The sequence below is a fragment of the Gastrolobium bilobum genome, unplaced genomic scaffold (genome assembly GCF_033153095.1).
Source record: "Gastrolobium bilobum isolate Gb01-03AN ecotype WA unplaced genomic scaffold, APGP_CSIRO_Gbil_v1 utg9035, whole genome shotgun sequence".
NCBI lineage: Eukaryota > Viridiplantae > Streptophyta > Magnoliopsida > Fabales > Fabaceae > Gastrolobium > Gastrolobium bilobum.
Genome location: NW_026896453.1, coordinates 34,889 through 62,785, shown reverse-complemented (window position 1 = coordinate 62,785; position 27,897 = coordinate 34,889). Strand labels below are relative to the sequence as shown.

Here is a 27,897-nt window from a genome sequence, read left to right as displayed (position 1 = left end):
TATCATGTCAACATGTATAATAAGCGAGACACCTTGAGGGTTATAATGAGGACCTTATAGTCATAAATGGAATGAGCATAAAATTATAAGAATTTTGATACCCATATTGAGGTATTATGCACAGATGAATTTTTATCTGTTAAATTTGACTGCTGACGTAATAACAGTTAGTAGAATAGCTCCAAGTTAAATATAGTTAGAGAGCTAATCTAATGATATAAACATCATGAATGAGGTTAGGATATGATCTGGTGAAGATTGATACCCATATTGGGGTATTTTTGAAAAGTCACTTCTGCCGGGTATTTTGTACTGATGTGGCAGCATCCGGTAGAATCCCGGAACAGGAAAAAGATAAGAAAATAGAAATAAAGACCAATATATGCCTAACAAGTCATAATTAGACCAAAAATGTTAAAGTTAAGAAGATTATGAAATCCGGGTACAGTTAAGAACACCGGTAAAGACTACAGTGCAATTAAACAACTGTTAGTGGATCTGTGATCTACTAACCAAATTTTTAAGTTATGAACATGATAATTAGACAAAATTAATGTTAAGTACTTAAAGTTAGAGTCTTGAGAGTTTTCGGGTAAAAATTTGACGTCGGATCAGTTAAAAATTACACCGGGTCTCACTAAAGGACGAATATCACTTAAGTGACATGGCACCCCTCATTAGGGCACCCTCCTCTCCTTCCCTTCCATTTCTGATCAGCAGCCCCTTCACCTCCTTCTCTCTCTAAGTTTCAAATTTTGAAAACTCTCTCACTTCTCTCTAAGATTTCTTCACCTAAATCTCTCTAAACCACCAAACTTCCTTCACAAAGATTGTTCCCCTCACTCTCCTCTTCACAACCATACCATTTTCATGGTGTGAATCAAAAATTTCATGTCCCTTATCATCCCAAACAGCCATGGTTTTGTGGAGAGCAAAGGCTATGGAGTTGTGTCCTTGAGCTCTCTTGAAGAATCACACTTGCTTGCTTGTTTCCTTTGATTTTTGGGTAAGTGTTCTTAAATTTTTTTTATGAAAAATATCATCTTTTCTTCTTACGTTCTTGAGCCTAACTCATGAGCATGTTCATGAAGGTGTGTGCTTGCCTAAAGGTGTGTTCTTGGTGGAAAAAGGTGGAGACTTGAGCTAAAGGAGAAACCTTGAAGATGTAAGCTCCCACTTGGGAAATATGAACCAAAAAGCCTCCCTTTTTCTTGTTGAGTGCCTTGGTTTTGATATGTTCATGAGGAGAATGTTGTTTAAAATTTCGTAATGTCATGGTTTGATGATGATTCTTAAGTGTGTGTGTGTTTGGAACCATGGAATGATGGATTGGATGACTAAAGGTGCCACATTTGGACCTTTGAGTGATGTTAATGTAAAAAGATGACTATGAACTCAAAAATGGACCATGAACATTTCAGCCATATCATGTAAGGATAGGGTTTGATGACAAAAAAATGTGATTAAGTTGTTAAATATGGAAAAATGATTAGAAAGATTAACTAGGTGGGTTAACTCTAAGTAAAACTCACTAATCATGATTAATAATGGCTAAAAATCCTAATTAATATAGCTAATCAAATCTGCCCCATAAAGTACATAAGGGTTTAGTTGTGTTAAAATTAAGGAGATGATGAATTAGGTGATTAATTAAGGGTAGAGATTAATTAACAAAAGTAATCAAGGATTTAACTCTAAAATTGGACTAAAGTAAGGTTTAGGTACACTAATTAAATAATTAGTAAAATTTAAGTATCATGACATAATGGGACTAAGGATATTTCATAATGTGACTTAATAATAGAAAAATCCAAGAATTAATGTGAATTAGGATTTATAATCAAAAGTAATTAAGGTTTGTTAAGTAAACACATTTAAGGCTAAGTAACCAGTTTTTAGGCAAAATTGGGGAGAGCATATCTTCCTCCACAGAGGTCATATAGGGATGTGCCTTATATCAAATTGAATATTGAGATGTTATCTACGTGGTGTCAAAATTTGGTATCAATTGAAGATATATTCCATTCTGTATGTTCGTTTGGGTGAGAACTGCACAGGGAGGCATGTGCAGGGGCGCTGTACATGGCTGACACTTGCATGAATTTTTTCTCCCTCAGTTATTACTCAAATTAGGCTCATAATATGTCTAATTAAAGATAAAGGTGTCTAGTTGTCTACATAAAAATTTTAGAGCAATTGATTTAGTAGAATTTCCATAATCGCAGAAATGGTAAAGGATGTTTAGGGCCCTGTTCGGAGTTGGCAAACAACTTTGTTTGTCCAACTTCAAATGGTGATAACCGGAGCTAGGAAACTTCAAATGAGGCATATGATACCTTTTTGGAAAGGTAATTGAGTCTAGATTAACATAATAAAAGATGAGAATTTTATAACAAGTGAGTCACGCCCAGTAACTAGAAAACAGAAGCATGTACAGTTATGGAAAAACCGTAAAAGTGATATTTAAGCTAAGTGGGCTTAGGGGAACCCTTAGTAACTTATAATAATCATAAATATGACTTGGATGAGTTGAAAATAATCTAAGTGAGCCTTGCATGTGATTTAAGCTATGTAAGTAATTGAAGATTAAAGTGGCTTGTAATAATGCACTAAAATATGTAATAAGTAATAATTGGTCTAGGCTTGTAATGGGCATATTATTGGCATATGAGTATGAAAAGTGGAATCATTAAATGATTAAGTCGTGGATATGACTTGATTAATTAATATGTAATTAATGATGTGAATGGTTCCTACTCTAGGTGTGCCTAGAGAACCATGCACTTGAGGATTTTGTTGGAGCATACGTATTATATTGGAGTGTGGGCTTGTGCTAAGCTCCCTAAGGTAAGCTCCTAGTTCTAGTTGACTCCTCTCTCTTGTGGCCCCACCATGATGGTGGGCATTATGGTTATATTGTATGAAAGTATATGGTATGATGTATATGTGCATTCATTCACATTCATATAGATGTTATATGATCTTGATGTTATGATGATGCACTGATGATATATGTTATGAGGATCCTGGCCAGTGATCATGGTATGTAGGCTGCCTATGACTTGACTCTGGGAGCTATTTCATACTGAGGTTGTGTTGACTGTCTATGGCTTGACCCTGGAAGTCACACATGTGTAACCGTCTATGGCTTTGACCCTGGGGTTACACAAGGATGATATGATGATGCTATGTTTATGCTGTATGTCTGTATTATATGCTTTATATCTGACTTGTTATGCATGAAGTGGGCTCAGGGGTTAGAGGATCCTCTATGAACCTTGAGCTTACTGAGATGTTGTTATCTTACCCCGTTTGGGGACATCATTTCAGGTACCCAAAGTAGTGGTGATGCTTCTAGGGGCAAGGCCCCCGCATTGGAGTAGTTGATGATGCAGCTGATGAGTTTATATTATGTTAAGATTTGATGTTGGCATGTAGACTTGTTAACATGCTTAATTATTTTATGGAGATTATTGTATGTATTTATTTAGGCTCATGATAGTATTCTTAGAGCCATGGATTATTTACTGATACTTTTATACTTCGAATTAATATAGACTTGATGCATGTATTCAGTTAATTTGGGCATGGAGTCTTATTAGTTGTATTGACCCATTAAGGGGATTGCAGTCCGTGTGGGACTTGCAAGCTATCTGTTTAAATTGTTGTATTAATTAGGTTATCTGTATGTGTGGAATCATGTTTCTAGTTATCCGAAATACAGCCGTTATGCTGTCCGTGAGACTCCGTCAGGAATGACACTTGATGTCATATCTTGATGGTCAATGGCCACTAATACTGGCTCATGGGATTAATTAGTAGAAGTATATTCAGATTTACGCTTTCGCAGTATCTGACGTGAACGTTTTTAGAAATGTTTTTATGAAATGTTTTGGAAAAAGTTTACTCGTATTTTTATAAGATGCTTTATTCCTTTTCAAATAAAGTCTTCCGCTGTGAATGTTAAATATCATGTATGTTAACAACCGGAGTACTACGGGGTGTTACAATTTTGACCTACTTTAATCTTTTTTCAAATTATTCATATTGTGTTGTATTAATATACTATTGGTGAAAATTATATTCAGTAAATATTTATTCATATCATATCATGTCAACATGTATAATAAGCGAGACACCTTGAGGTTGGTGGATTTATTTGTGTCGTATTATGTCAATTCATATAATAAGCAACACACTTTAAGATTAATGAGTTATTATTATTGTATTGTGTTATGTTGACCCGTAAAATAAGCAAGTTGTATGTTTAATGTTTCGACACAAATCTTTTTACGTGTCATATTTATGGTGAGTGTATTCATAATTGTGTCATACCCTGACCCAACACGCAACCTGGACATAAATTGCCACCATTGTAAATATTTTGGACGAGGGCCTTAGGCCCAATTTGAGGCTCATTTTATTTTTCTCCACCATAAGCCTATGGTCTCAACCTATAATGTACCGACATTTTAAAAAATATGATGTGTTGTATCCGACACTCACCGACACTCCAACACGCGTTGTAGAGACTTAAAAAAGGTTCAAATGTTACATTGCATTGCATTCTCACTTACAACTATTAGATTCGTTGGATTACGATTACCATTTTATTGAGTTTAATATAAATACTTATAATATCTTATATTTCTTCGCAAAATTTATGAGTATTATAAGTTTAACTTCATTTTTGGTTAAATTATTGAATATTAAATATTATATACACTACATAAATTTAAAATATTATTTAATATCAAAATATGTCTTCACGTATCAAAATCTAACATTTTTAGAATTAATATGTGTTGAAATATTATATTGTGTTGTGTCTTGTATCCTGTATTGGTGCAACATAGTTCTCAACTCTCAACCACACTTTAAATATTGTCTCCCCTTACTTTGATGCATTGCATCGGTTGTCCTCACAGATGCGGGTAAGACCCGTTAGGATAACAATTTTGAGGTCACATATAGGGTTGGTAAAACGGGCCAACCTGGCTCGACCCGACCCAACCCGTTTATAACCCGAAAAAAATAAGCTGGGTTAGGGTTGGCTCGAAAAAAAAATGAGCCAGAAAACCCAACCCAACCCGACCCGAGCCGGGTTAGGGTTGGCTCGCAGGTTGGCTCGAAAAATTGTTCACTCATACACTTCAAGTTACATTAACTGCTGCACAACACTCTATTATTTCGAAATTAAGGAAAGCACACAAGGCCCAAGATGAGAAAGAGCATTATGCTCAGGTTGCTGAATGCCTGAAGAAGTGCCATAAAATCAATGGAAAGATCTTTCCAAATGATGTGCCTGCTATCTCTAAAGAAACAACATAAACATGTGGTGCTCTTTCGGACATATTTCGGAGGGAGGATACTGAAAAGTTAGAAGAATATCTAAGAAAACATTCTAAATAATTTAGACATACTTATTGGTATGAAAGTGAATCGGTGAGGAAAGTTGGCCTGAGGTTTAAAGGGAATGGGTCTTGTCGGTGATGGGCTGGTGGTTTTCTATTCGACAATGAGGATGAGCCTTCGCCGGTGGTGGTTTCCAAGATATGTTGGATCGGTGATGATGGTGGTCTCGCGATGGTTGTTGGCCGAAGAAGGTGGTGGGGCAAGGGTTTTGAAGCTTGTGGGTCTTGGTGGTGGTGCGGTGGATGGTCAGTGGGTGTGCAGATGGTGGGCAGTGGCGATTCAACAGTGTGGTTTCCAGCGGTGAGATGGCTGGGTGTACAGTCAAAGATGGTTGTGGGTTTGTCTGGCGGAGAGAGGAAGAACGATGGTGGCCTTTGATGTGGGTGTGGTTGTAGCTCTTGTCGGTGACGGCTGCGTATGCGTTTTTAGCCTTTAGGTTTCTTTTGTACTTTTTTAATAATAAAAAAAAGATAACCCGCGAGCTGACACGTTTGACCCGCGAGTTGACTCGATTTTTTTCAAGTTGGCTCGGGTCGGGTAGGCTCAGGTTGTCAGCTCATTTTTGACAACCCAACCCGGCTCATTTTTTGCGGGCAACGGGTTGGCTCATTTTTGCCATCCCTAGTCACACATTGTACTAGGGATGTGCATGGATAGAACCAAACCAAATTTTTAGAAAAATTGAACCAAATCGGTTTAAATGGTTCGGTTCGAAAATGGTTCAGTTCGGTCCAAAACTGGTTCGGTTCAATTCGGAATCAGTTCGGGTCTACCTATTTTGAAAAGAAAAAAATTAAAAAATTAAAAAATAAAATTATAAAAATCAATTTGGTTCGGTTCAAAAATGGTTCGTTCGGTTCTGAAACGGTTCGGCCTTAAACTGGTTCTAAAAATCGGTTCGGTTCATGAACGGGTTCTTTAAAAACCGGTTCGATTCATGAACTGATTTTTCAAAACCGGTTATTTTAAGTGCAATTTAGTTCGGTTCATGGTTCGATTCAATTTTTTGATTATTTTGCACACCTCTATATTGCACACTAGGAGAATCTTCCACCCTCTATATAAACCTCCTTCTCTCCAACAGAAGGGATCTTTATGCTTCTCCGCTAATGCTTACAAGTTGTTGCACACAATCCTAATAAGTGACCCCCTTTCTACACACACCCCTCCTCTCAACATGGGTTAGCTTGACGTTTACACCTTTAAGGTGTGTTTGGTACATGTCATCTTGAAATATTGCTATACATTTGAAAGTGGGTAAGTAGTTTGTCCATGTTTGGTAGAGGTTATTTAAAAATTTGTCTAGCTAACCCATTTGCCTAGCAATTGAACTTTATATGCAAAATTGGACTAAAAATATGGTGCTCAAATCCTACTTGGAGGGTGATATTTGAGTGATAGCTAGCTAAGTGAAAAAGGTGAACATGGGAGATGTCAAAACTACCCTTTGATGACTTCAACATTAGTTCTCATTAGAGTTATTTTGTAATTTCAGCCTGGTTTCCCATAAATATTTTATCTTCAACCAAACATAGATTCAGGAATTTCACTCAATTTTTTTCAGTAATATTTTGCCCAATCAAACAACTTTTTTTTAACTTTCCTATCTAACTAAACTCTCATTCTAGGTCACTGTATATATAGCTTTCAATCCCTTAAATGGGTTGATATTTCATTTCTAGATAGATCATTTGATGCAATTTGTGGGAATGGTAAAATCTGATTCCCAAAGTTTTCTGCCATGTTTAAGAAAAGAAGGATCGCACGAACCAATGTTCTTGTTGGCCAAGTCCCCAAAGGTCAAATGGAAATATTGAATGAAATTTCCTCCCCTCTTTTAGAGAGAACTAGCAACTGAGGCAATCAGGTATTTTTTTCGGTCACATAAAATAATCTTCGGAACTCAAAATGATATCGTTTTGGATTAAAATATTAAAAAAATTATAAAAAAATACCTAAAATATAATTCTACAATATATTACAAGAGGAATGATATACTTACCACAAAAAGTTTACAACTTTTACAACTAACTTAATCACCATTGATTTCTGTCAATCTAACAGTTATAATATATTAGAAATTATTATATCGCATTATTAATTAATTATTATTCTCAACAAATTATAACCGTTAGATTGACAGAAATCAACGGTGATTAGGTTGGTTGTAAAGGTTGTAAACTTTTTTGATGGTAAGTATATCGTGCCCCATATTACAAATACAAAAATAACTTGATTTTCGTCCCAAAATAATATTGGGTTTACTGAAAAATATTTTACTCATTATCAAAAACCCATTACCTACCCATAATATGATGGCTCAACGTGAGAGTTTGGGCCTAGCAAGAGAAGCACAGCCATATCACGATCCTTGTTAGAGAATATAATATAAATCATTAAAAAAATCCTCGTCTAACGTCTTAAGATTTTGGATTGAAGTGACGCTTAACAATCCTAAAACGTGCAACAAATTCATTCTTGCTCTCGATTGATGCATGCAACTGATCGACAATCCTGATCGCATCTTTTATCCCTAATTGAGGTTTGATAATAAACAAGCTGCGTAGGTTGTTCGAAGTAAGTCCATGAACTTGGCTGGCAAGATTTTTGAAGGCCACCTAATTAATAGTCAGGGATAGTTCTAGTTGTGATAGCTTGGCGAGGAGGGAAGGAAGTGGCATTTTCATATTCAAATTGGTCAAATGCATTCCAATTAGACAAAAGTTTTTCAGCCACTATTATGGGCTGTAGCCTATATGACCCTAACCCAGTAACCCCACTTTTGTGGTAGCGTATTTTCTAGCCCTAAGTCCCTAACACCCAAAGCAATGATTTAATAGGTTGGGTTGGGGTTTATTGACCGGTCAATTTTTTTATTCCTTTTTTTATACATAAAGCATGGGTCACCTATGTACTATATATGTTGATGGTTTTTTTTTTTTTTTTCGGTAATGTGATGTTGATGGTTTCTTTATTAAAATTTTGATTAGTTTAATATATATATATATATATATGATTATATAAATTTTTAAATAATTATAAAGATAATATTATAATGAAAATATACTTTATATATATAATTTTATAAAAAATATATAATAAGTATATATTTTAACTATTCAATAATAATTTAGTTATTTATTTTGGTTGTTATTTTGAATTATTTTAAGTGAAAGAAGTTTTCTTTTCTATTTATAATTATATTCTATCTTGCAAAAAATTAACTATAACATTAAAATATATAAATTCAGTACTTAAAAATGCACTTATATTAGAATTTAAATAATATAAAAGAGATAAACTTGTATTAAAATATATATTTACATTCTCTGAGTCATCTAAATTTAAATCCAACCATCTGAATTGTTAAAAAAAAGTTATTTTCTTAGTAATTAATAATTAATATTATAAGTCCATGAGAATTGATCCCCTCATATTTAATTTTAACATGATTATATCATATGAATCCCATCCATTCAATAACATACCAATAATCACTATTTTATTGACAAAATTTATAAAATGAAAAATAAAAAGTATTTAAATTAATTTTTGAACGTTCATATTGCTAACCGTTATTACAATGAAAAAGTTAAAGAGGACTAATAAAATATATATAAATTCTTATTTAACTAATTTTTACTGAAAATATGAAATCGTTAATTTTTTTTGCATGTATTGAAAATTTTATTGAATAGTAAAAATCTCCACCGAAAATATTACTGGATAATAAATATCCTTTTTACATGATATAATAAGAAGCGAAAACTTTAATAATTTTGATATAAAATAATCTATTCAAGGATTATTGGGAAAATAATTAAAAATGTGGTTACATTTCACTAGTATATTTGTGAGTAAATATTATTTTATAAAACAAAAAAATTAAAAAAAAAAACAAATTTTACAAAAATATTAAACGTTTATTTATTTTTTTAAAATTATAATTTAGGATGACTTATGGGTTGATCCTAACCTATTGAACTTTTTGCCCACGAAAACCTTAATTATTTAGGAGCCCTTTGTCGGTGCACTCACATAAAGAGAAAAACTTTAATGTAACTGCTAAACTCGATATTCTCTTTTATTAAAAATAGAAAATTTTCAGAACTTAATGAAAAATATAAAAAGAAATGGATAAAAAAGAAATTTTTTTCTTCTATTTTAGTAAAAAAGAACACCGATCTTGACAACTCTAGCCGTTAACACCTAATACCGGTTGGTGGGGATAGGCCATCGTTGATGGGCTATGCAATGTTCTCCTTCGTAGTAGACAGTAGTGTTTAAAAATAAAAAGAAAAAGTTCTAATTGCTTGCTTTTCTATCACATAATTTGAGTTATCACTAATTTGATTGAGATAAAATAATTTTGAAATATAACAAACTGATTGAGATAAATTAATTCAGATAAGTGATAACATAATATGAAATATAAACAATAGATTGATATAAACTAATAGGGATAACATGATTTAAAATACAATACTTGGATTCAGCCTCTTTTTGCGTCGGAAATAAACTTTCAGTTCTTTTGTCTTAACACCAAATTTCGCTGCTTTAAGCTTAGCAACCACTGTTTCAAGCTTCAAAATCCGGTTTTCAAGATTAGATGCTATCTCTGCTACACAAGGACTGACACCTTCCCCTTCCATGCCATTGGCACTATTTATATAACAAAATGAACTCTTGATTTTGGCTTCATTCCCATCATTCTTTACCCTTCTTACACTCCCAACAGCATCTTCTATTTGACCATCTTTCTTGGTACTAATTGATCCTTTAAGAACAACATCCTTACTTTTTGATCCAGCTGTTTCACCATCCAACTTTGATGATGGAAAAACACCATATTCAGGACTAAACAAAGCCTTGCCATGTCCAACTACTTCATCATCAAAGCATTTAACTTCACATTGATCACAACCCTTTACTGTATCTCCTTCCTTGCCAGGTTTTAATTGCTTCCACCAATCATAGTACCTTGAAGTAAGATATTGCTCGCAAGCACATAATGCAATGCACAAATTTGTATCCATTATTGGCTGGCTATAACTTATCCAAGGATCCTTTTTACAGCGAGCAACCATAGCAGGAATGTCCTGATCCATTCCAAATTGCATAGCAACACGATGTGGAAGATACTGCTCTATACACCCCATACCCTCCAATTCAGAGACCCTCAAGCATCGACAAAAGGACAGCAATTCCCTATCCAAAGAAGGATTATCACATTCCCACATGTCATTTTCATTGTAGACCTTTAGGGGTGGTGAATTCTTATATGGTCGCCACATAAAGCCATTTCTAGCTCCAGCAGAATCCAAAGTCAATTTCAAGTTTTTATTTGTCATCATTTTCACTCTGTCCCATCTAGCCATCCTTGGTTGGCCTTGCTCAATTGGATGTGGATGAGGCTGCAGTGATGGAAATCTCTCCAAAGCCCATATTTGAACCAACTGAAAAGGAGCCCATAGAGATAGAGCTAGATTACTTCTGAACTTAGCACTGTTGATTTTGCTGTTGAGCAAACTCAAGTCCCTATAAATGCTTGCTAAAACAGCAGGAGCAATAGCCATTTCAATCCCTCTAGCTAGATGTATGGCAATAGGGAAAACGCTTTTCAAAATGGTGTCAGGTGAATTTGCAGGGAATACAAACCTTGACAACCATAGAACCAAAAAAGCCTCGTGCTCCAATTTGGTTTCATTCTCCATGAAATGCATCATCCATGGCTTATGAACCACCTTTCTGGCTTTAGTGCTATTAAAGATTCTTCTTGCAGCAACTAGTTCCGCTTCTGTTTCCTTTTGCTCATTGGTCTCAAGAGGGCTAGAAACTGGAGCTCCCACAACGGAGTAACCCCAACAAACCTTAATATCTTCCAAAGTGATGGTTGCTTCTCCCCAAGGAAAGATGAATGTGTTGGTCTTTGAACACCATCTTTGAGCAAGCTCAAGTATCAACTCATCATTCCTGTGGATTTCATATGTAGAAGCTTTGATGGCTTTGTCTACCCCAGCTTTTATCCAAAGATATTCATACTTGGGTTGCAATTGTTGGACCCATGTTTTCCATTCTTCTTGTGGGTTTCTCCATCCATTGTATCTCACTTTAATTGGCAGCTTTGCAGGATTTGAAGTGGCCTTGGAAAGGGGAAGAAGAAAGTCACATGCTGACTCTTTGATGCTACTCATACAAGGTTTGAGAAAAAAGGCAGTTCTGCGAGTTGGGTTTCCCCCATATGACGGTGAAACCATGAGCTCTTCTTTAACTTCGATAATGGAGTCCAATGATGACTCCATTGAAGGAGTGCTTAGTGAATGAAAGTAAGCGAAAGTGTTTTCAGGGTAGAGCTAGCATGAACAGTGGCTGCATGAAATTGTAAACTTAAAGTTGGTGATGCATAACAGAAAAAAAGGTAGGATCACCGCTGTCAAATTTTAAATTTGACACCTCATCTTATAGCCGTTAGATCAAAAAAATTAATGGAGTTACATGCTTACAAATCAGAGTCGTTAATCTTTTTTGATATAACGGCTACAAGATAAGGTGTCAAATTTAAAATTTGACATCGGTGTCAAAAGATCTTACCTTCAGAAAAAAACTTGTTATATACAAATTTTGATGGGTTATATTTAGGAAAATAGTTATCCTATAAAAATAAAATTATAAATGAGATCCACGTGTAAAAGGAGAGACAAAAAATAGATATGAGACTCATCTCCACTTTATAAATGTAGGAAGCTTATTTATCTTATACAAAATAAAATCCACTTTATATATGTAGAAAACTTATTTATCTTATACAACATAAGATAAATATAACCCAATTTTAATCTGGGAGAGAGTCCCAAATATTTAATGGAAAATGCATAAGAATAAAGAAAAAGATAAAGATAGAAACAATTTTTATATAGGAAAATTATTGTTTCATTTTACATGAGATAATTATCTTATGTTGTTCTCATATTAATAATTGTGCTATCATTTTTTTTTTTTTTTTTAAATAGGTGGTGGACCCCACCATATCATGTGTCTACAGTAAAAGATAACTATCTTATACCACACAAGAAAATAGAATTCCTTTAATATAAATGGACTTTAAAATTTTGTAGACTAGGAGCTATTCCCCTATTCTGAGAGCAGAGAGATGAAACTATTATGGTATATATGAGTCTCCCTTGGGAAGTGAGACGCCTGAATTAATACTCTGGATGTGCCTCCATTTGGTGCAGAGTTGCTATGTGTCACTTCTTCGTACAGGGATGTGGATTCACGAGGAACTTTGATGCGATGTGAAAATTGCATATGCTTTATTTCTTTCTTTCATTATTATTTAGTTTTGTTTGATTTGATTTTATGTTATTTTACCTAGTTTTGTTTACATTTTTAATAATATTTCTAATATATTACATGTATGACATTTGACGTAAAATAAGAAGAGAAGACTAATGAAAAGGAGTGTCTTTGGCGGTGGAACAGTTGTAGGGACCTGAGGAAAAATGTTAGATTGAAAATTAAGGAGAAAAGAATATTTTAGAAAATTGGGCAGCACATTTGATTTCAGCTTTCTTATTTTTATTTTATTTTATATGTTTGAATTTTATGTGAACTTAATATAATTTTTTTCCATTTGGCGTATAACATGATTTATTTAAGGAAAAAATATTTGTTTTTTTAATAATATAATTTTATATCATTTTAAATTTTAAAAGTTAATTTCCGTCGATGAATGATTAAAATTTATTGAATTTTATTGTATATTATTAATTAATTAATAAGTTTGACCCAATAAATTTTAATCGTTAATGGATGAAAATTAATGATTAGGATAAAAAATGACACAAAATTATATTTTTTAAAAGTACAACTATTTTTTGAGAAATAATTTTTTCATTTTATACTAGAGAAATTTCTCATGTTACACTCATAATTAAAAAATATGACTAATCTTGATTTTTATATTTTTTTCACTTTGTTTTGGATCCCACATATATCGTATATATAAGATGAGAAAATATTCTCAATTAAAATGATAAAATTAATCATTTAATCCCCATATTTTTTCCTGGGAAAAGCTAGGCCGGAAGTTGAAAATAGGGAAAAGGTGACTAGAACAGAAACAGGGATTCAAAATTAGGGGTGTTCGCGGTCTGGATTGGATCGGTTTTGAAGCAAAAAACCATCCGATCCAATTCCTTCGGTTTGGTCATTACATCATCCGATCGGTTTGAAATTTTTTTCAAATCCAATCCAATCCGATCCAATTTTTTTCGGTTTGGATTTGATCGGTTTTCGATTTTTTGAAAAGCCAAAAAAACAGAACTTATAAGAATTATTTTTAGAAAAATGAGTAGTATTATTTGTCATGGATCCTTTGTATTGGTAGTAGCAGAAAATTTTGACAATACCGTAATAATAAGTCTTCCAAAATCACTAATAAAAAAAAATTATTGATCGATGTTCTAATAAAAAAAGTATTGAATTCTTTTACAGAAATCACTGTTTTACTACTTATAAATTATAATGGCTGCAAAAGTGGCCACTATGAACACTGGCCAAAACACAGCTTCTACAAAAAACTTAGCCATGTATACTAGATTAACAAAAGTAATCCAGAAATTCCATAACATAGTAAACTTAAAACATAAAACTGAATTCTTCTTACCCATACATAGATCATTGGCATGAATACTACATTAACAAAAAAAAAATTTGGTAGAAAATAAGTTTGGATCGGTTTGGATTGGATCGGTTTTCAACATCCAAACCGAAAACCGATCCAATCCAGTAAATATTTGCGGTTTTTTTCGGTTTTCGGTTTTTCGATTTTTGGTTTTTCGGTTCGATTTTTGCGGTTTGAATCGGTTTGGATCGGTTTATGAACACCCCTGTTCAAAATGGTATGTTCATGGCGATGCGTTACGAATTAGCGTAGGGTATGGAAAGATGAAATTTCTTTGTTTGTGTCAAGATTTGATTTTTGAGCTTGCATGGAAAAGTTGAAATCAAGCAAATATAGATATATATGGAAAATAAAGTCTCAAACTTTGGCATATCAGAGAAATGCACAGAAGTCACAGTATCAAGAATTCTTAATAAAACTTTCATTCATTCAATGTACTGATATGCATCCAAACGACACATGAAAGGACAAAACAAAGAACAAAGAAACTAAAAGCTCAGAATGAGGAAAAGTTACCTCTTTTCACATACTTATAAATGCGGCTTCTTCTTTTCCATCCAAAATTTCTTTGACTTTTTTACTCTATGTTTTCACACAAGCTTGAAAAGAAAACCAACCCTCTGCTCTGTTTCCTTCTCTTTTCCAATATTCAAGAAGATCATGGACTGCATGCTGGGTTTCTAAATACTTCCATTGTGGCAAAATCTCATTTTTTTTTTTATCTCTCTCTTACCCACTCTCTTGAATGGCGTTGTCTTTTCCTCTCTGTCCTATTTCTTTTCTTACGAAATGCAACATGCTGCTTTTCCTTCACTTTTTGTGTTTACGGCAGACAAACTTGCCATAACCACCTAGGAGCTGACGAGAAGTACCAACTCCCATAATTTTGCTTTTAATGTGATGATTTTATACAGGGTTTGTTTTTCTGATGTTGTATTAGAAAACAAATTTTTCCTACATATATCATAAAAAGGTGTGTCATTGATTATTATTGGAAAATAATACTGTGACAACCAAGTCATGTTACACCTATGTGACACCCAATCAATCTTACCGTTAGATCGATTATGTTGATCCAACGGTTATATTCATTTCCATCTTTGTATGATCATGATTCCCCATATTTAAAGTGAAAGCATTAAATATGTGAAATCATAACTATATAAAGGTGAAAATAAATATAAAGTTTAAAATTTGAGAAATCATGACCATACAAAGATGGAAATAAATATAACCGTTGGATCAACATAATCGATCTAACGGTGAGATTGATTGGGTGTCACATGGGTGTAACATAACTTGGTTGTCACAATATCCTTCCCCTTGATTATTTTTTTTTATTTTTTTTTAAATAGATGGGTCCCACACATGATGTATCTATGACATGAGATTAAAATTTCCTACAACATAAGATTTATTTTTCCCTTTTATATATGGATACGATGTTTCTTATGTCATGTATCTTATATAAGATAAAATTATGATATACATGTATATAAAGAGAGGTTTGTATTTGTCATTTAACATGACATAACAAATTTTTTTACACACACAATATTTTGTGGGGCTCACATTTTTTAAAGAAAAAAGAAAAGAAAAATTACAGCACGCAAAACGAATCTCTATAACATTACACAATCACTTTTCCTACAACATAACTCTTATAAAACTCTTATAAAAAAAGTATCTGAAACTTGTAAAAAGAAAAGAGAAAAAAATAATATAAGTTTATATATATTTATATATATTTAGAAAATAAATTTTTATCATATAATATAAGAGATATTAAATTCTTTATATATATATATATATATAGGATGACTCATTTTTATATGAGTGTAAAAATGTGACAGAGTGTTTGTAGAAAAAAAAAACAATGTGACAAAATTTTTTGCTATGGATTAAACGTTTCTAATATTATAGGAGATAAATTTATCTTCTAAACATACATAAATTTATGTGAGTTCATGTGAAGAGAAGAGAGAAAAAAAATATATAGATCCCACGTAATTTTATGTATGTGTTGGAAATAAATTTATTTCTTACAATATAAAACTCATATATGATAAAATTATTTCTTCGGCCGTTTGATGTCCAACAATTAATATTGAGTTTTGCGTAATGTTGTAGGAAAAGTGATTGTGTAATGTTACAGAGATTCGTTTTGCGTGTCTTAATTTTTTATTTTTTTTGCTTCAAAAAGTGCAGGCTCCACAAAATGTTGTGTGCATAGGAAACTTTTTTTGTCATGTGACATGATAGATGCAAACCCCATTAATATTAATCATTGATTCCATATATATATATATATATATATATATATATATATATATATATATTGTTTAGAAGTGAAAATAGAGGGCGAATCGGAAGAATAATAAAATTATTCTTTTATAATGAAAATATCACTGATTGGAATATGAAAAATAGTCTTTTTTGTAATTATCTGCAAGAGCTTGCATGTAAGAATTGCGCTCATCCGGTCATCCCACAAGTGAAATGAAGACAATCAAAAAACATTTTTTGATACCATTTTGGATTAAACTTACAATATGTGAATTATAAAAGCGCTGCTTCAAGTTGGACAAATAAAAAACACACAACTTTTTTTTATAAATTTTGCTCCGAAATCGGAGAGAAAGACACATGAGCACCAGAATAAGATCATAATTAGTGAAGTCCATCCGTAGCATCTTTTTCCTTTCGCACCTCCTTCCATTACCTTCCATCCTTTCTCACAAAGTACAGAAGGACCCAGCAAAACTTCGAAAAATTGAAATATGTGATTTGGTTTGATGAGACCGTTAGCCACTAATAGCTTATTAGTTATTACATAGAAATTCTATATAAAACCTAATTTGTCTTATGTATAATATTAAGTGTTATCTGATTTAATTAATAAAATGACATAATGATAATTGACTGCTAAGGAAGTTATTCAAAAGAATAATTGTTGATAGGTGCAGTTATCTTAAGAGTAGTGGGTAGTTTTCTTATAAATAGGGTCTTGAAAACTGATTACCATCATTGTTTGTCCATGAGCGTTGTATCCCATCCCTATCAGAAGAAGATACGAGAAGTGAAAGGGTCAAGACTCTGAGAAAGTATTCTACCGTCAAAGATATTCCGCAATTATAGACAAAGGTATGTTTATGTGAAACTCATAAATTCTAAAGATCTTTTTCATGTTCTTGATATGATTGTTATTGAGCATGAATTATTGACAAAAATGTTACATGTGGTACCAGAGCGTGTGTTTAAGAATTTATGTTTTTCCATATATAATTATGCATGAATTCTTAATTCATGAAAAGTTAGGGTTTTTGAGAAAATTCACGATCAATATACTTCAATGGTATGTTTTTGAAAGTTAGGGTTTTTTTTTCCATAAATGTCAATCGAAATTCTACCGTTTTTGATATCCTTCTGGACTACAGCGCGGGATCGCGCGAAAATGGTGCTGATCCGCACCATTTCTCTAGAATTCTCATTGGATGGCCGCGCGGGATCACGCGAGAATGGCGCTGACCCGCGCCAATTCTCTGGTCCTTGTACTGACAAGGCGTGTCACTGTCACATGTTTATTTCATTTTATGAATTATTGGAAAACATGAAGGGACATTGATATATATGAAAGTTGGACAAAGTTTTGGAATTAAATATGGTAGATTTGTTAGTCACCAAAGTGGCCAAATCTTGAAGAGTTATTTTAATTTCAAATATTATGATTTTGTTTCAATTACCATGACTGTGATGCTATGAATAGTATGGAATAATTTTCATGTTGTGGTATATTGAAGTTCATTATTATATGACAGTTAGGGATCAACCCAAAGGATGATTATTTGTTTTATAGTAAATGAACATGGACGTTGGTATTGTTGGTACACTTTTGTTTTTTTTTGGACATCCAAAGATGACAAATATTTCTAGTTAGGATATGCATCATTGCCAAATTATATGAAATTGCAAATAGCATCATTATGGTTAATGTTGTATATTAATGGATCCCCAAAGGTGAACATTAATATGCATTGAAGTTAGTATATTTGAATCTGTGAAGTATGTTAGTATGTGATATGTATGACTCAAAGCATTAATGTTTTAAATGTTATTCCTCGCAGTACCTGTTGCTACACATTCCATGTTCTCAACTGTTGCAGTTTTTAATGGGCTGAACTTCTCTGAATGGAAAGAGCAAATCCAATTTTACCTTGGGGTAATGGATATGGCTCTTAGAGAAGAGATACCTGGTGATGTTACTCCTGAAAGTACTAAGGATGAAAGGAACCATGTTAAGAACTGGGAAAGATCCAACGGATTAAGTCTGATGTACATGAAAATGAGCATTGCAAGCAACATTAAGTCAGCTCTTCCACAAACTGAAAGTGCCCAAAAAATGTTGAAACTTGTGGAAGAACGCTCCCAAACTGCTGATAAGTCTCTTGCTGGGACACTTATGAGTACACTGACCACCATGAAATTTGATGGTTCGCATACTATGCATGAGCATGTTATTGATATGACAAGCATTGCGGCAAAAGTGAAATCATTGGGAATGGCCGTGGATGAAAATTTCCTGGTGCAGTTCGTATTGAACTCATTACCGTCTGAGTATGGTCCTTTCCAAATGAACTATAATACCATGAAAGATAAATGGAATGTGCATGAATTGCACAGTATGCTAGTTCAGGAGGAAACCAGAATCAAGAATCATGGAGCTCATTCCATTAATTATGTGAAGCATCAAGGAGCTGAAAAGAGTAATGCTAAGAAACATGAGAAGAAAGGAGGAGAAGGAGGACCCCTTAAGATGAATGAGGCCTCTTCTTCTAAAATCCACAAAAAGGAACATAATGCAAAGAGATGCCATTTCTGTAAAAAGGAGGGGCATTTCAAAAGGGATTGCCTGAAACGTAAGGCTTGGTTCGAAAAGAAAGGTAAGCCTAGTGCTTATGTATGTTATGAATCAAACCTAGCTGAAGTTCCTTATAATACTTGGTGGATTGATTCTGGTTGTACTACTCATGTTTCTAATACAATGCAGGGATTCCTTATGACCCAAACCACAAGGCCAAATGAAAAGTTTGTCTTTATGGGTAATAGAGTGAAAGTTCCGGTGGAAGCTGTTGGGATGTACCGTTTAGTGGATTTCATTTGGACTTATGTGAAACTCTTTATGTCCCTAGTATATCTAGGAATTTATTTTCAATTTCTAAACTTGATGTTGCTGGATACTCTTTTAAATTTGGTAGTGGTAGTTTCAGTTTGTACAAGCACAATCATTTGATTGGCAATGGTATTTTATGTGATGGATTATATAAATTATGTCTAGATAATCTTTATGCTGAAACGCTTATGACTCCACATCATAATGTTGGTACTAAACGTGCCTTAATTAATGAATGTTGTGCTTACTTATGGCACAAACGTTTGGGACACATTTCCAAAGAAAGAATGAAAAGATTGGTGAAGAATGAAATCCTTCCGGATTTAGATTTTACTGATTTGAATGTTTGTGTGGATTGTATTAAAGGAAAACAAACAAAACACACAAAGAAAGGAGCCACAAGAAGCACTCAGCTTCTTGAAATTATACACATTGATGTATGTGGTCCGTTTGATGTTAATGCTTTCAATAAAGAAAAATACTTTATCACCTTCATTGATGATTATTCACGTTATGGTTATGTCTATTTGTTGCATGATAAATCTCAAGCTGCAAATGCTTTAGAGATTTATATTAATGAAATTGAAAGGCAATTAGATAGAAAGGCGAAAATTGTCAGGTTTGACAGGGGTGGCGAGTATTATGGAAGGTATGATGAAAGTGGACAACATCCGGGCCCATTTGCTAAATTCCTGGAAAATCGTGGTATTTGTGCTCAATACACAATGCCTGGTACACCACAACAAAATGGTGTATCAGAAAGTCGTAATAGGACCTTACTGGATATGGTTAGGAGTATGTTAAACAATTCTTCTTTACCGTTTCATTGTGAACTTATGCTCTAAAAACTGCCATGTACGTATTAAACAGGGTTCCTAGTAAGTCAGTTCCAAAAACTCCTTTTGAACTTTGGACTGGAAGGAAACCTAGTATAAGACACCTGCATGTTTGGGGCTGTCAGGCAGAGATTAGACACTACAATATGCAAGAAAAGAAACTGGATGCAAGGACAATCAGTGGTTATTTCATTGGTTATCCAGAAAAGTCAAAAGGGTATAGATTTTACTGTCCTTATCATACTACAAGGATTATTGAATCTGGAAATGCAAGGTTCATTGAGAATGGTGAAGTTAGTGGGAGTGAAATACCACGTAAAGTGGATATTCATGAAGTGAGAATACAAGATCCATTGACTTGTAACTCTAGCAAAGTTGTTGTTCATCATGTTATTGAACCAATCAATAATAATAAAGGACGAGTTGATGATCCCACTACTCATGATGAAATTACTGCTGATGAACCAAGTGAACCCATAGTAGAAGAACCACAACAAATAACATTAAGAAGATCTCAAAGAGAAAAGAGATCTGCCATTCCTAATGATTATGTGGTATATCTACAAGAGTTTGAATTTGACATGGGTATTCAGGATGATCTAGTTACCTTTTCACAAGCCATGAATGGTGATAATGGTGATAAGTGGTTAGAAGACATGAAAGATGAGTTGAAATCTATGAAACAGAATAAGGTTTGGGATCTTGTTGAGTTACCAGAAGGGTGCAAGAGAGTTGGTTGTAAGTGGGTCTTTAAGACCAAACGTGACTTTCACGGTAACTTGGAACGTCACAAGGCCAGACTAGTTGCAAAAGGATTCACTCTGAAAGATGGCATTGACTATAAAGAAACTTTTTCACCAGTTTCAAAGTAGGATTCTCTAAGAAACATTATGGCATTGGTGGCTCATTATGATCTAGAGTTACACCAGATGGATGTGAAAACTGCCTTTCTAAATGGGAATTTAGATGAAGATGTGTACATGGACCAACCAATGAGGTTCATAGAAAAGGGTAAAGAGCACATGGTGTGCAAACTTAAGAAATCAATATACAGACTTAAACAAGCTTCAAGACAATGGTACCGTAAGTTTAATGATACTGTTGTTTCCTTTGGATTTAAAGAAAACATTGTTGATCGATGTATATATCTGAAGATCAGTGGGAGCAAGTTTATATTATTGATTCTGCATGTTGATGATATTTTGCTTGCAACTAACAATCTTGGTCTTTTAACTGAGACTAAGAAGTTTCTCTCTAGTAACTTCGAAATGAAAGATATGGGTGAGGCAGCTTATGTGATAGGAATAGAAATATTCTGTGATAGATCACAAGGACTGTTAGGTTTGTCTCAGAAATCATACATTAATAAAGTTTTAGAGAGATTCAGAATGGAAAACTGCTCATCATCTACAGTTCCAATTCAGAAAGGAGATAAGTTTAGTCTCATGCAATGTCCTAAAAATGAACTGGAACGAAAAGAAATGGAAGCAATTCCGTATGCATCATTAGTTGGGAGCTTAATGTATGCTCAGACTTGTACGAGACCAGATATTAGCTTTGCAGCAGGAATGTTGGGAAGATACCAAAGTATCCCGGTATGGATCATTGGAAAGCTGCAAAGAAAGTTCTGAGATAGTTGCAAGGAACTAAAGGTCACATGCTTATTTATAGAAGGTCTAACGACCTTGAAGTGATTGGATACACAGATTCGGATTTTGCAGGATGCGTGGACACAAGCAAGTTTACATGTGGTTACCTGTATCTTTTAGCTGAAGGAGCTATATCATGGAAAAGTGCGAAGCACATTGTAATTGCTGCGTCCACTATGGAAGCTGAATTTGTGGCATGCTTTGAAGCCACGGTTCAGGCTAAATGGCTACGGAACTTTATTTCAGGGCTTGGATTGGTCGACAACATTGAAAAGCCGCTGAAAATTTATTGTGATAATTCTGCAACTGTCTTCTTTTCTAAAAACGACAAGTATTCCAAAGGTGCCAAACATATGGAATTAGAATACTTTGCCGTTAAAGAAAAGGTTCAGAAGCATAGAGTGTCTATAGAGCATATTAGCACTGATCTTATGATAGCTGATCCCTTGACGAAGGGATTACCGCCCAAGACGTTTACTGGTCATGTATGTAGAATGGGCATTATGTCAGCTGGTGAATGATGATACTTATTGTTATGTATTAAATATTGACACTCTGAGCTCATTGATGAATATATGTTTATGATATTGTCTTGTTTTCAATTTATGTATGCATGCAAGTATATGTAATGATATTGAAAATATTTATGGTCCGTAATGAAGACATTATTGTTGGACATAATGTGTACTTCCTATTAAAGTATCATGTTAGGAAGTAGAGTCAATATAGTGGTACAAGGAAGGGACTATGCCAACTTGATAGCATAGAACCGCCATGACTCATGTTGGTTTTACTTCTAATAATGAATTTATGATGAGGTCAATGTATGGAACCTTTAGCCTCGTAAATGCGCATTATAATGAATTTTCAATCATGAAGGGACACCTCATGACATAAGCCAAGTTAGAGAATGTAAAACCTTATTTGTCTCATGTATAATATTAAGTGTTATTTGATTTAATTAATAAAAGGGCATAATGGTAATTGACTGCTAAGGAAGTTATTCAAAAGAATAACTGTTGATAGGTGGAGTTATCTTAAGAGTAGTGGGTAGTTTTCTTATAAATAGGGTCTAGAAAACTGATTACCATCATTGTATGCCCGTGAGCGTTGTACCCCATCCCTATCAGAAGAAGATACAAGAAGTGAAAGGGTCAAGACTCTGAGAAAATATTCTACCGTCAAAGATCTTTTGCAATTATGAACAAATGTATGTTTATGTGAAACTCATAAATTTTAAAGATTTTTTTTTCATGTTCTTGATATGATTGTTATTGAGCATGAATTATTGACAAAAATATTAACAAGAAAATCCCTCTTGCTTACCCAAATTTGAAAACTTCTTGAGCAGCAAATTTACTTGAATATGAAATTACTTTCAATACCATTATTGGGGTTTAGTAGTTTACTACATACAGCAAATGAAATTAGTAAATGCCTTTTTCTTTTTTCAACTGGAACCATATAATTCAGCACATAAATTGAATTTACTCCTGAATAACAAAATGCAACACAAGTTTGAAATTACATTAATACCATGATGAACTTCAATGAATTGATATGAAGTTAAATATCCCACGTGATATAAACTAACAGTTATATTTCTGCCAACTGAATCTCTTCATCTAACCTGCATGTACAATACTCGCATATTCTGCCGAACAGACATTATAAATCTTAGAAATAGAGAAGACTATAAATTATTGGTAGTATCATGCATTTCACAAATGAAAATTTAATAGCAAAGATCCATTTAAATAGCCAACTCCATTTCTACAAAGTAGGCACCGATTGATAAATATCTTACTATGTAGAGCTATGAAAGCAGAACCAAGTACCAATACTAAGATCCTATAAAATCATTTTTCACTTAATTTTTTTAAAATGGTATAAGAAATAAGTAGCACTGCTAACAAGTGGTTAGGTTTTAGTTTGATTGGCTAATAGTTTTTTCAACTGTGACCAAATCTTGCCATCATTAATTTTGTAATCACTTCTTGGGAGTAGAGAAGACTACATATTATGGCAAGTGAAGTTGGAAGTAGCATGCATGTCAAAGATGATAATTCACAAGCAAAGATCCATCTAAATAGCTAGCTACATTTCTGCAAAGTAGGTACCACTTGATAAATAAGTTTCTAATTCTTATGTCATGCAGTAAAAACAGAGCAAAGTACCAACATTAAGATCCTAAAAGATCATGTTTCTTTATAAGAAATAAGTAATACTGCTAACAAGTGGTTTTAGTTTTATTGGCTAATAATTTCTTCAACTGTGGCCAAACCTTGCTTTCTTAAATTTTGTAATCACTCTCTCGAGTCTATTAATTCTCTGTTCAAGTTCCATTACTTTTATTTCACATGCACAGCTATATCTTTCACCTTGAGTTCCAAATAGGTTTACCTTGTCACAAGACAGCCTTGATTCTTTGCTCCCATTTGCATCTTCAAAATCTTCCTCCAAACCCCCAATTGAAGGATCAATGTTATCCTTTGCAACTGGCTTGGTCAGTGGTAATATGTTTTTAACATCATAATCTGCAGCAGAGGCTGAAGACCACTGGTTGGACAAATGCTTACATTCACCAGTTTTTACTTTACCCAAATTGTGATTGACTTCCAAGAGAGGCTTACAATTCTTAGCAGAAATGCAAGGAGTCAGAGTGTTATATTTTGAAGACAAACTACTTGTGATATCAGCATCAATATTTTCATCAGCTTTCAAACCATCTTGAACAGAATTTCCAGCAGGAGAAGTTTTCAAACGTTTAGGAAGAAAACAAGAAGGTAGATCAGCATCATTATCACCCTTCCTAGTTTCTGAACCATCAGCATAAGATTTTCCAAGAATCACAGTGGTAACAAGTTTGGGAGGAAACCCAGGTGGAACATTAGCATCATTACCACTTTTGTTTGCTTTTGATAAGTGAGACCCACGATTTGATGACCTTAAACTTCTCTTCCGCCGCACAACACAATCTTTATGACCAAATACTGATTGCTTCCACCACCTTGCATAACGTGTGGTAACATCTGCCTCAAAAAGCCTAGATGGAAAATACAAATTCCCATCAGATATGGGCCTGCAGTAATTTTCCCATGCAATGGCTTTGGTCTCGTTGAATCTAGGCACACAACCTGGAACATCTTGATCCATTCCAAATTGCATAGCAACTCTATGTGGGAGGTACTGCTTTATAACAGAGTCAATGCCAACAAGCTCCGAAACTCTCAAGCATGTAACATAAGTTACTAGCTCTTTAGCCAAATCTGTCTCAGATGATACCAAAATTTCACTTTCTGGATAAGACAACCTGTATTTATCAGCATATCTAACATATGGGCGCCAAAGAAAATCCTCCTTAGCTGAGTCTAGTGCCAATCTCACATTGTCAAATTTCAAGGCCTTAACCTCGTGCCACCTACCCAATATAGGGTCTCCATTGTTGATCAACTTGGGCTCTGGTTGCAAATTTTTGAACCTCTCCCACACCCAAATATGAACCAAGTACATGGGTGACTGAAGAGTGATCTCCAACTGCAATTTATCCCCAAGTACTGGAAATTTTGTCAAACCAACTATTGTTTTTTTCAACAAACCCAAATCCTTATATATGCTAGCCAATACTGCTGGTGCCAAAGCAATGGGATTCCCTCTAGCAAGATTAACAGCAATTGGGAACACAGACTTCTTTACAAAGCCGTTAGGAGAAAAAACAAACATGGACAACCAAGTTGAAAGGAATGCTTCATGCTCAATTTCAGTCTCAGTATTGAAGAAAAGATCCATCCATGCTGATATGGAAGCTTTACCTCTTTTACTCCTCAAACATTCCTGTCTTGCCAGAATCAGTTTTTCTTCCATCTTTCTCATTTCATGGTTTTCAAGTGGGGTGAAAACAGGATCACCAAGAACAGGATAGCCTCCCAAAACCATCACATCCTCCAACGTGATTGTTGCTTCACCCCATGGAAACACGAATGTATTTGTCTTAGAACACCACTTCTCTGCAACCCCAAATGCCAAGTCCTGATTTTTCACTATGTAGCACTTGGTGCTCATGATAGCTTCAAAGATGCCAGCTTTCTTCCACACTGATTCATACCTGGGATGAAGGGAATCCACCCACCCAATCCATTTCTTTGGTGGGTGGGGCCACCCATTGAAATGGATTGCCAAAGGCCACTCCTTGTGTTCAAACATAGGTGACACAGTCAGAGAGGATGAAAGAATCTCACAGACTCGTCCATCAGTGGAGTTTGCAACGGGTTTCAGAAAATGGGCAGTTCTGAAAGTTGGTTCACTATCACCAGCAGGTGAAACCATGAAATCTTCCCTCACTTCCATGATGGTCTCAAATGGTTCATTCATTTGTGTGAAACAATGACTCAAAAGCTCTAGTGATTGATTGTGTAATGAGAAAATATGGACTAGAAAACAGAATATGATAGATTGAAGAGTCAAGAGGTACCTAATTTTCCAAAAAGGGTTGCTGAGATCCTCACACTGTCGCTGTGTTGTCTTGACTCCAAATAAGGTAACATAGCTGAGACCATCACATGGGCTCTGTGTTGCCTTAGTGTGCATGCTGTACACAACTTCACCAAAAAAGCATACTTGCACACGAAGTCAGGTTAATGTGAGAGAAACCCGAAATTAATAGAGTTCTTATAGAAGTAACCCAGTAAAGTTCAAAGGACAGTGACACCTTTTACCGAACACATGGAAGACTTCATTAATTGATATATACCCTTGATAATAGAAAATAATTTACCAGATAAAGTTGTGTAAGAATTTTGTATTAATCTCTCTTATTAATTTTTTTTATAAATTCCGATAGAAATTCACCCAATTAATGTTTATAAAAAATTTTCACGTAAAAATCCACATAGATTATGTATTTCCAATGACAACTACTAATACTATACAACCTAATAATTACAGCATTGCACATAATAGAGGACAACTAAAATATTAAGAAACTAGTAAGGAAAAAGAAACTCTGATATGTAAAATAAAGGATTAATGTTTTTCTTGTTATTAGAGATAATTTTATCTCCTGTACACATAAAAATGTGTGAGATCTAGGGGTGAAATAGGCTAGGGTAGGTTAGACTTTGACTTATTAGGAGGGTGTATTGGATTAAGATTTTAAAAGATTTTTTTGAGATAAAAAATCCTACGGATTTTAAAAGACATTTTAGAATTGGAGAGACTTTATAAACTTTTTTAAAAGACTTATTTTACAATCAAGATTTCATAAGATTGAATTTTAAAGGATTTTAATAGAATTCATAAGATTTGAAAGGACAATATGTATTTTATAAGATTTTAAAAACCTATATGAATTTTTAACGAATATTTAAAATTACAAGAGTCAATAAAAACAAATAACAAAGAAATGCAATGATATTAATAAAAAAAAAGTAAACTTAACAACAGGTTGAAAATTATCTCAAAAATTACTAAGCAACAACTCTCCACATATCAATAAAATCTAACATAATTTTCTCAATGAGTTTGAGTTGATTTGCAAAAATAATAACCATATATCAACGGTTAACTTCCAAATTAAATATTAATTAATGAGTTTGATTTGTGAAAATAATAACCATTGATTGACGGAAATCAACGGTTAAGATATGGTTGTAAAAGGTTGTAAACAAAAATAGATTGTAAGTATAATATTCCCCATAAAAAAATAACAAAGAAATGCAATGAAATTAATAAAAAAAAGTAAAACCTAATATAATTTTCTCAATCAGTAAAACATAATATAATTTTTAACAAATATTCAAAATTACTAAACAACAGCTTTTCACATATCTAATGGGTTGAAAATTATCTTCTTCATTTGTTATCAAAGTTATGCATATATGATTATAAGACCCAATTTTTTATTAATTATAAAAATAATTCTAAATTTGCATATAGAACCTAAAGTTCACGATAAAATTTCATTTGAATTTTTTTACAATTGATCTTGAAAATCTTGGGGTTTTTGTTTTACGTGATGAGAGTTTTCTAACCATATATCATATGCATAATTTCATTGAATATTCTAAGAAAATTTTGAAACTGAAATTTTAGGTTTAATTACATGAAAGTTTAGAAAATTTCTCAAATTTTTTTCAATCGATA

General features: G+C 33.6%; 1 protein-coding gene across 1 annotated transcript; it reads right to left on the bottom strand.

The window, feature by feature from the left end:
- Positions 1–9,887: 9,887 nt before the first annotated feature.
- Positions 9,888–11,717, bottom strand: LOC133299851 (protein MAIN-LIKE 2-like). Its single transcript, XM_061499351.1, has one exon. The coding sequence runs from the start codon at positions 11,715–11,717 to the stop codon at positions 9,888–9,890; it is 1,830 nt and encodes a 609-aa protein (XP_061355335.1).
- Positions 11,718–27,897: the final 16,180 nt, after the last annotated feature.

Coding starts and splice junctions, on each gene's coding strand:
- LOC133299851 (XM_061499351.1), bottom strand. CDS start 11,717: ATGGAGTCATCATTGGACTCCATTATCGAAGTTAAAGAAGAGCTCATG.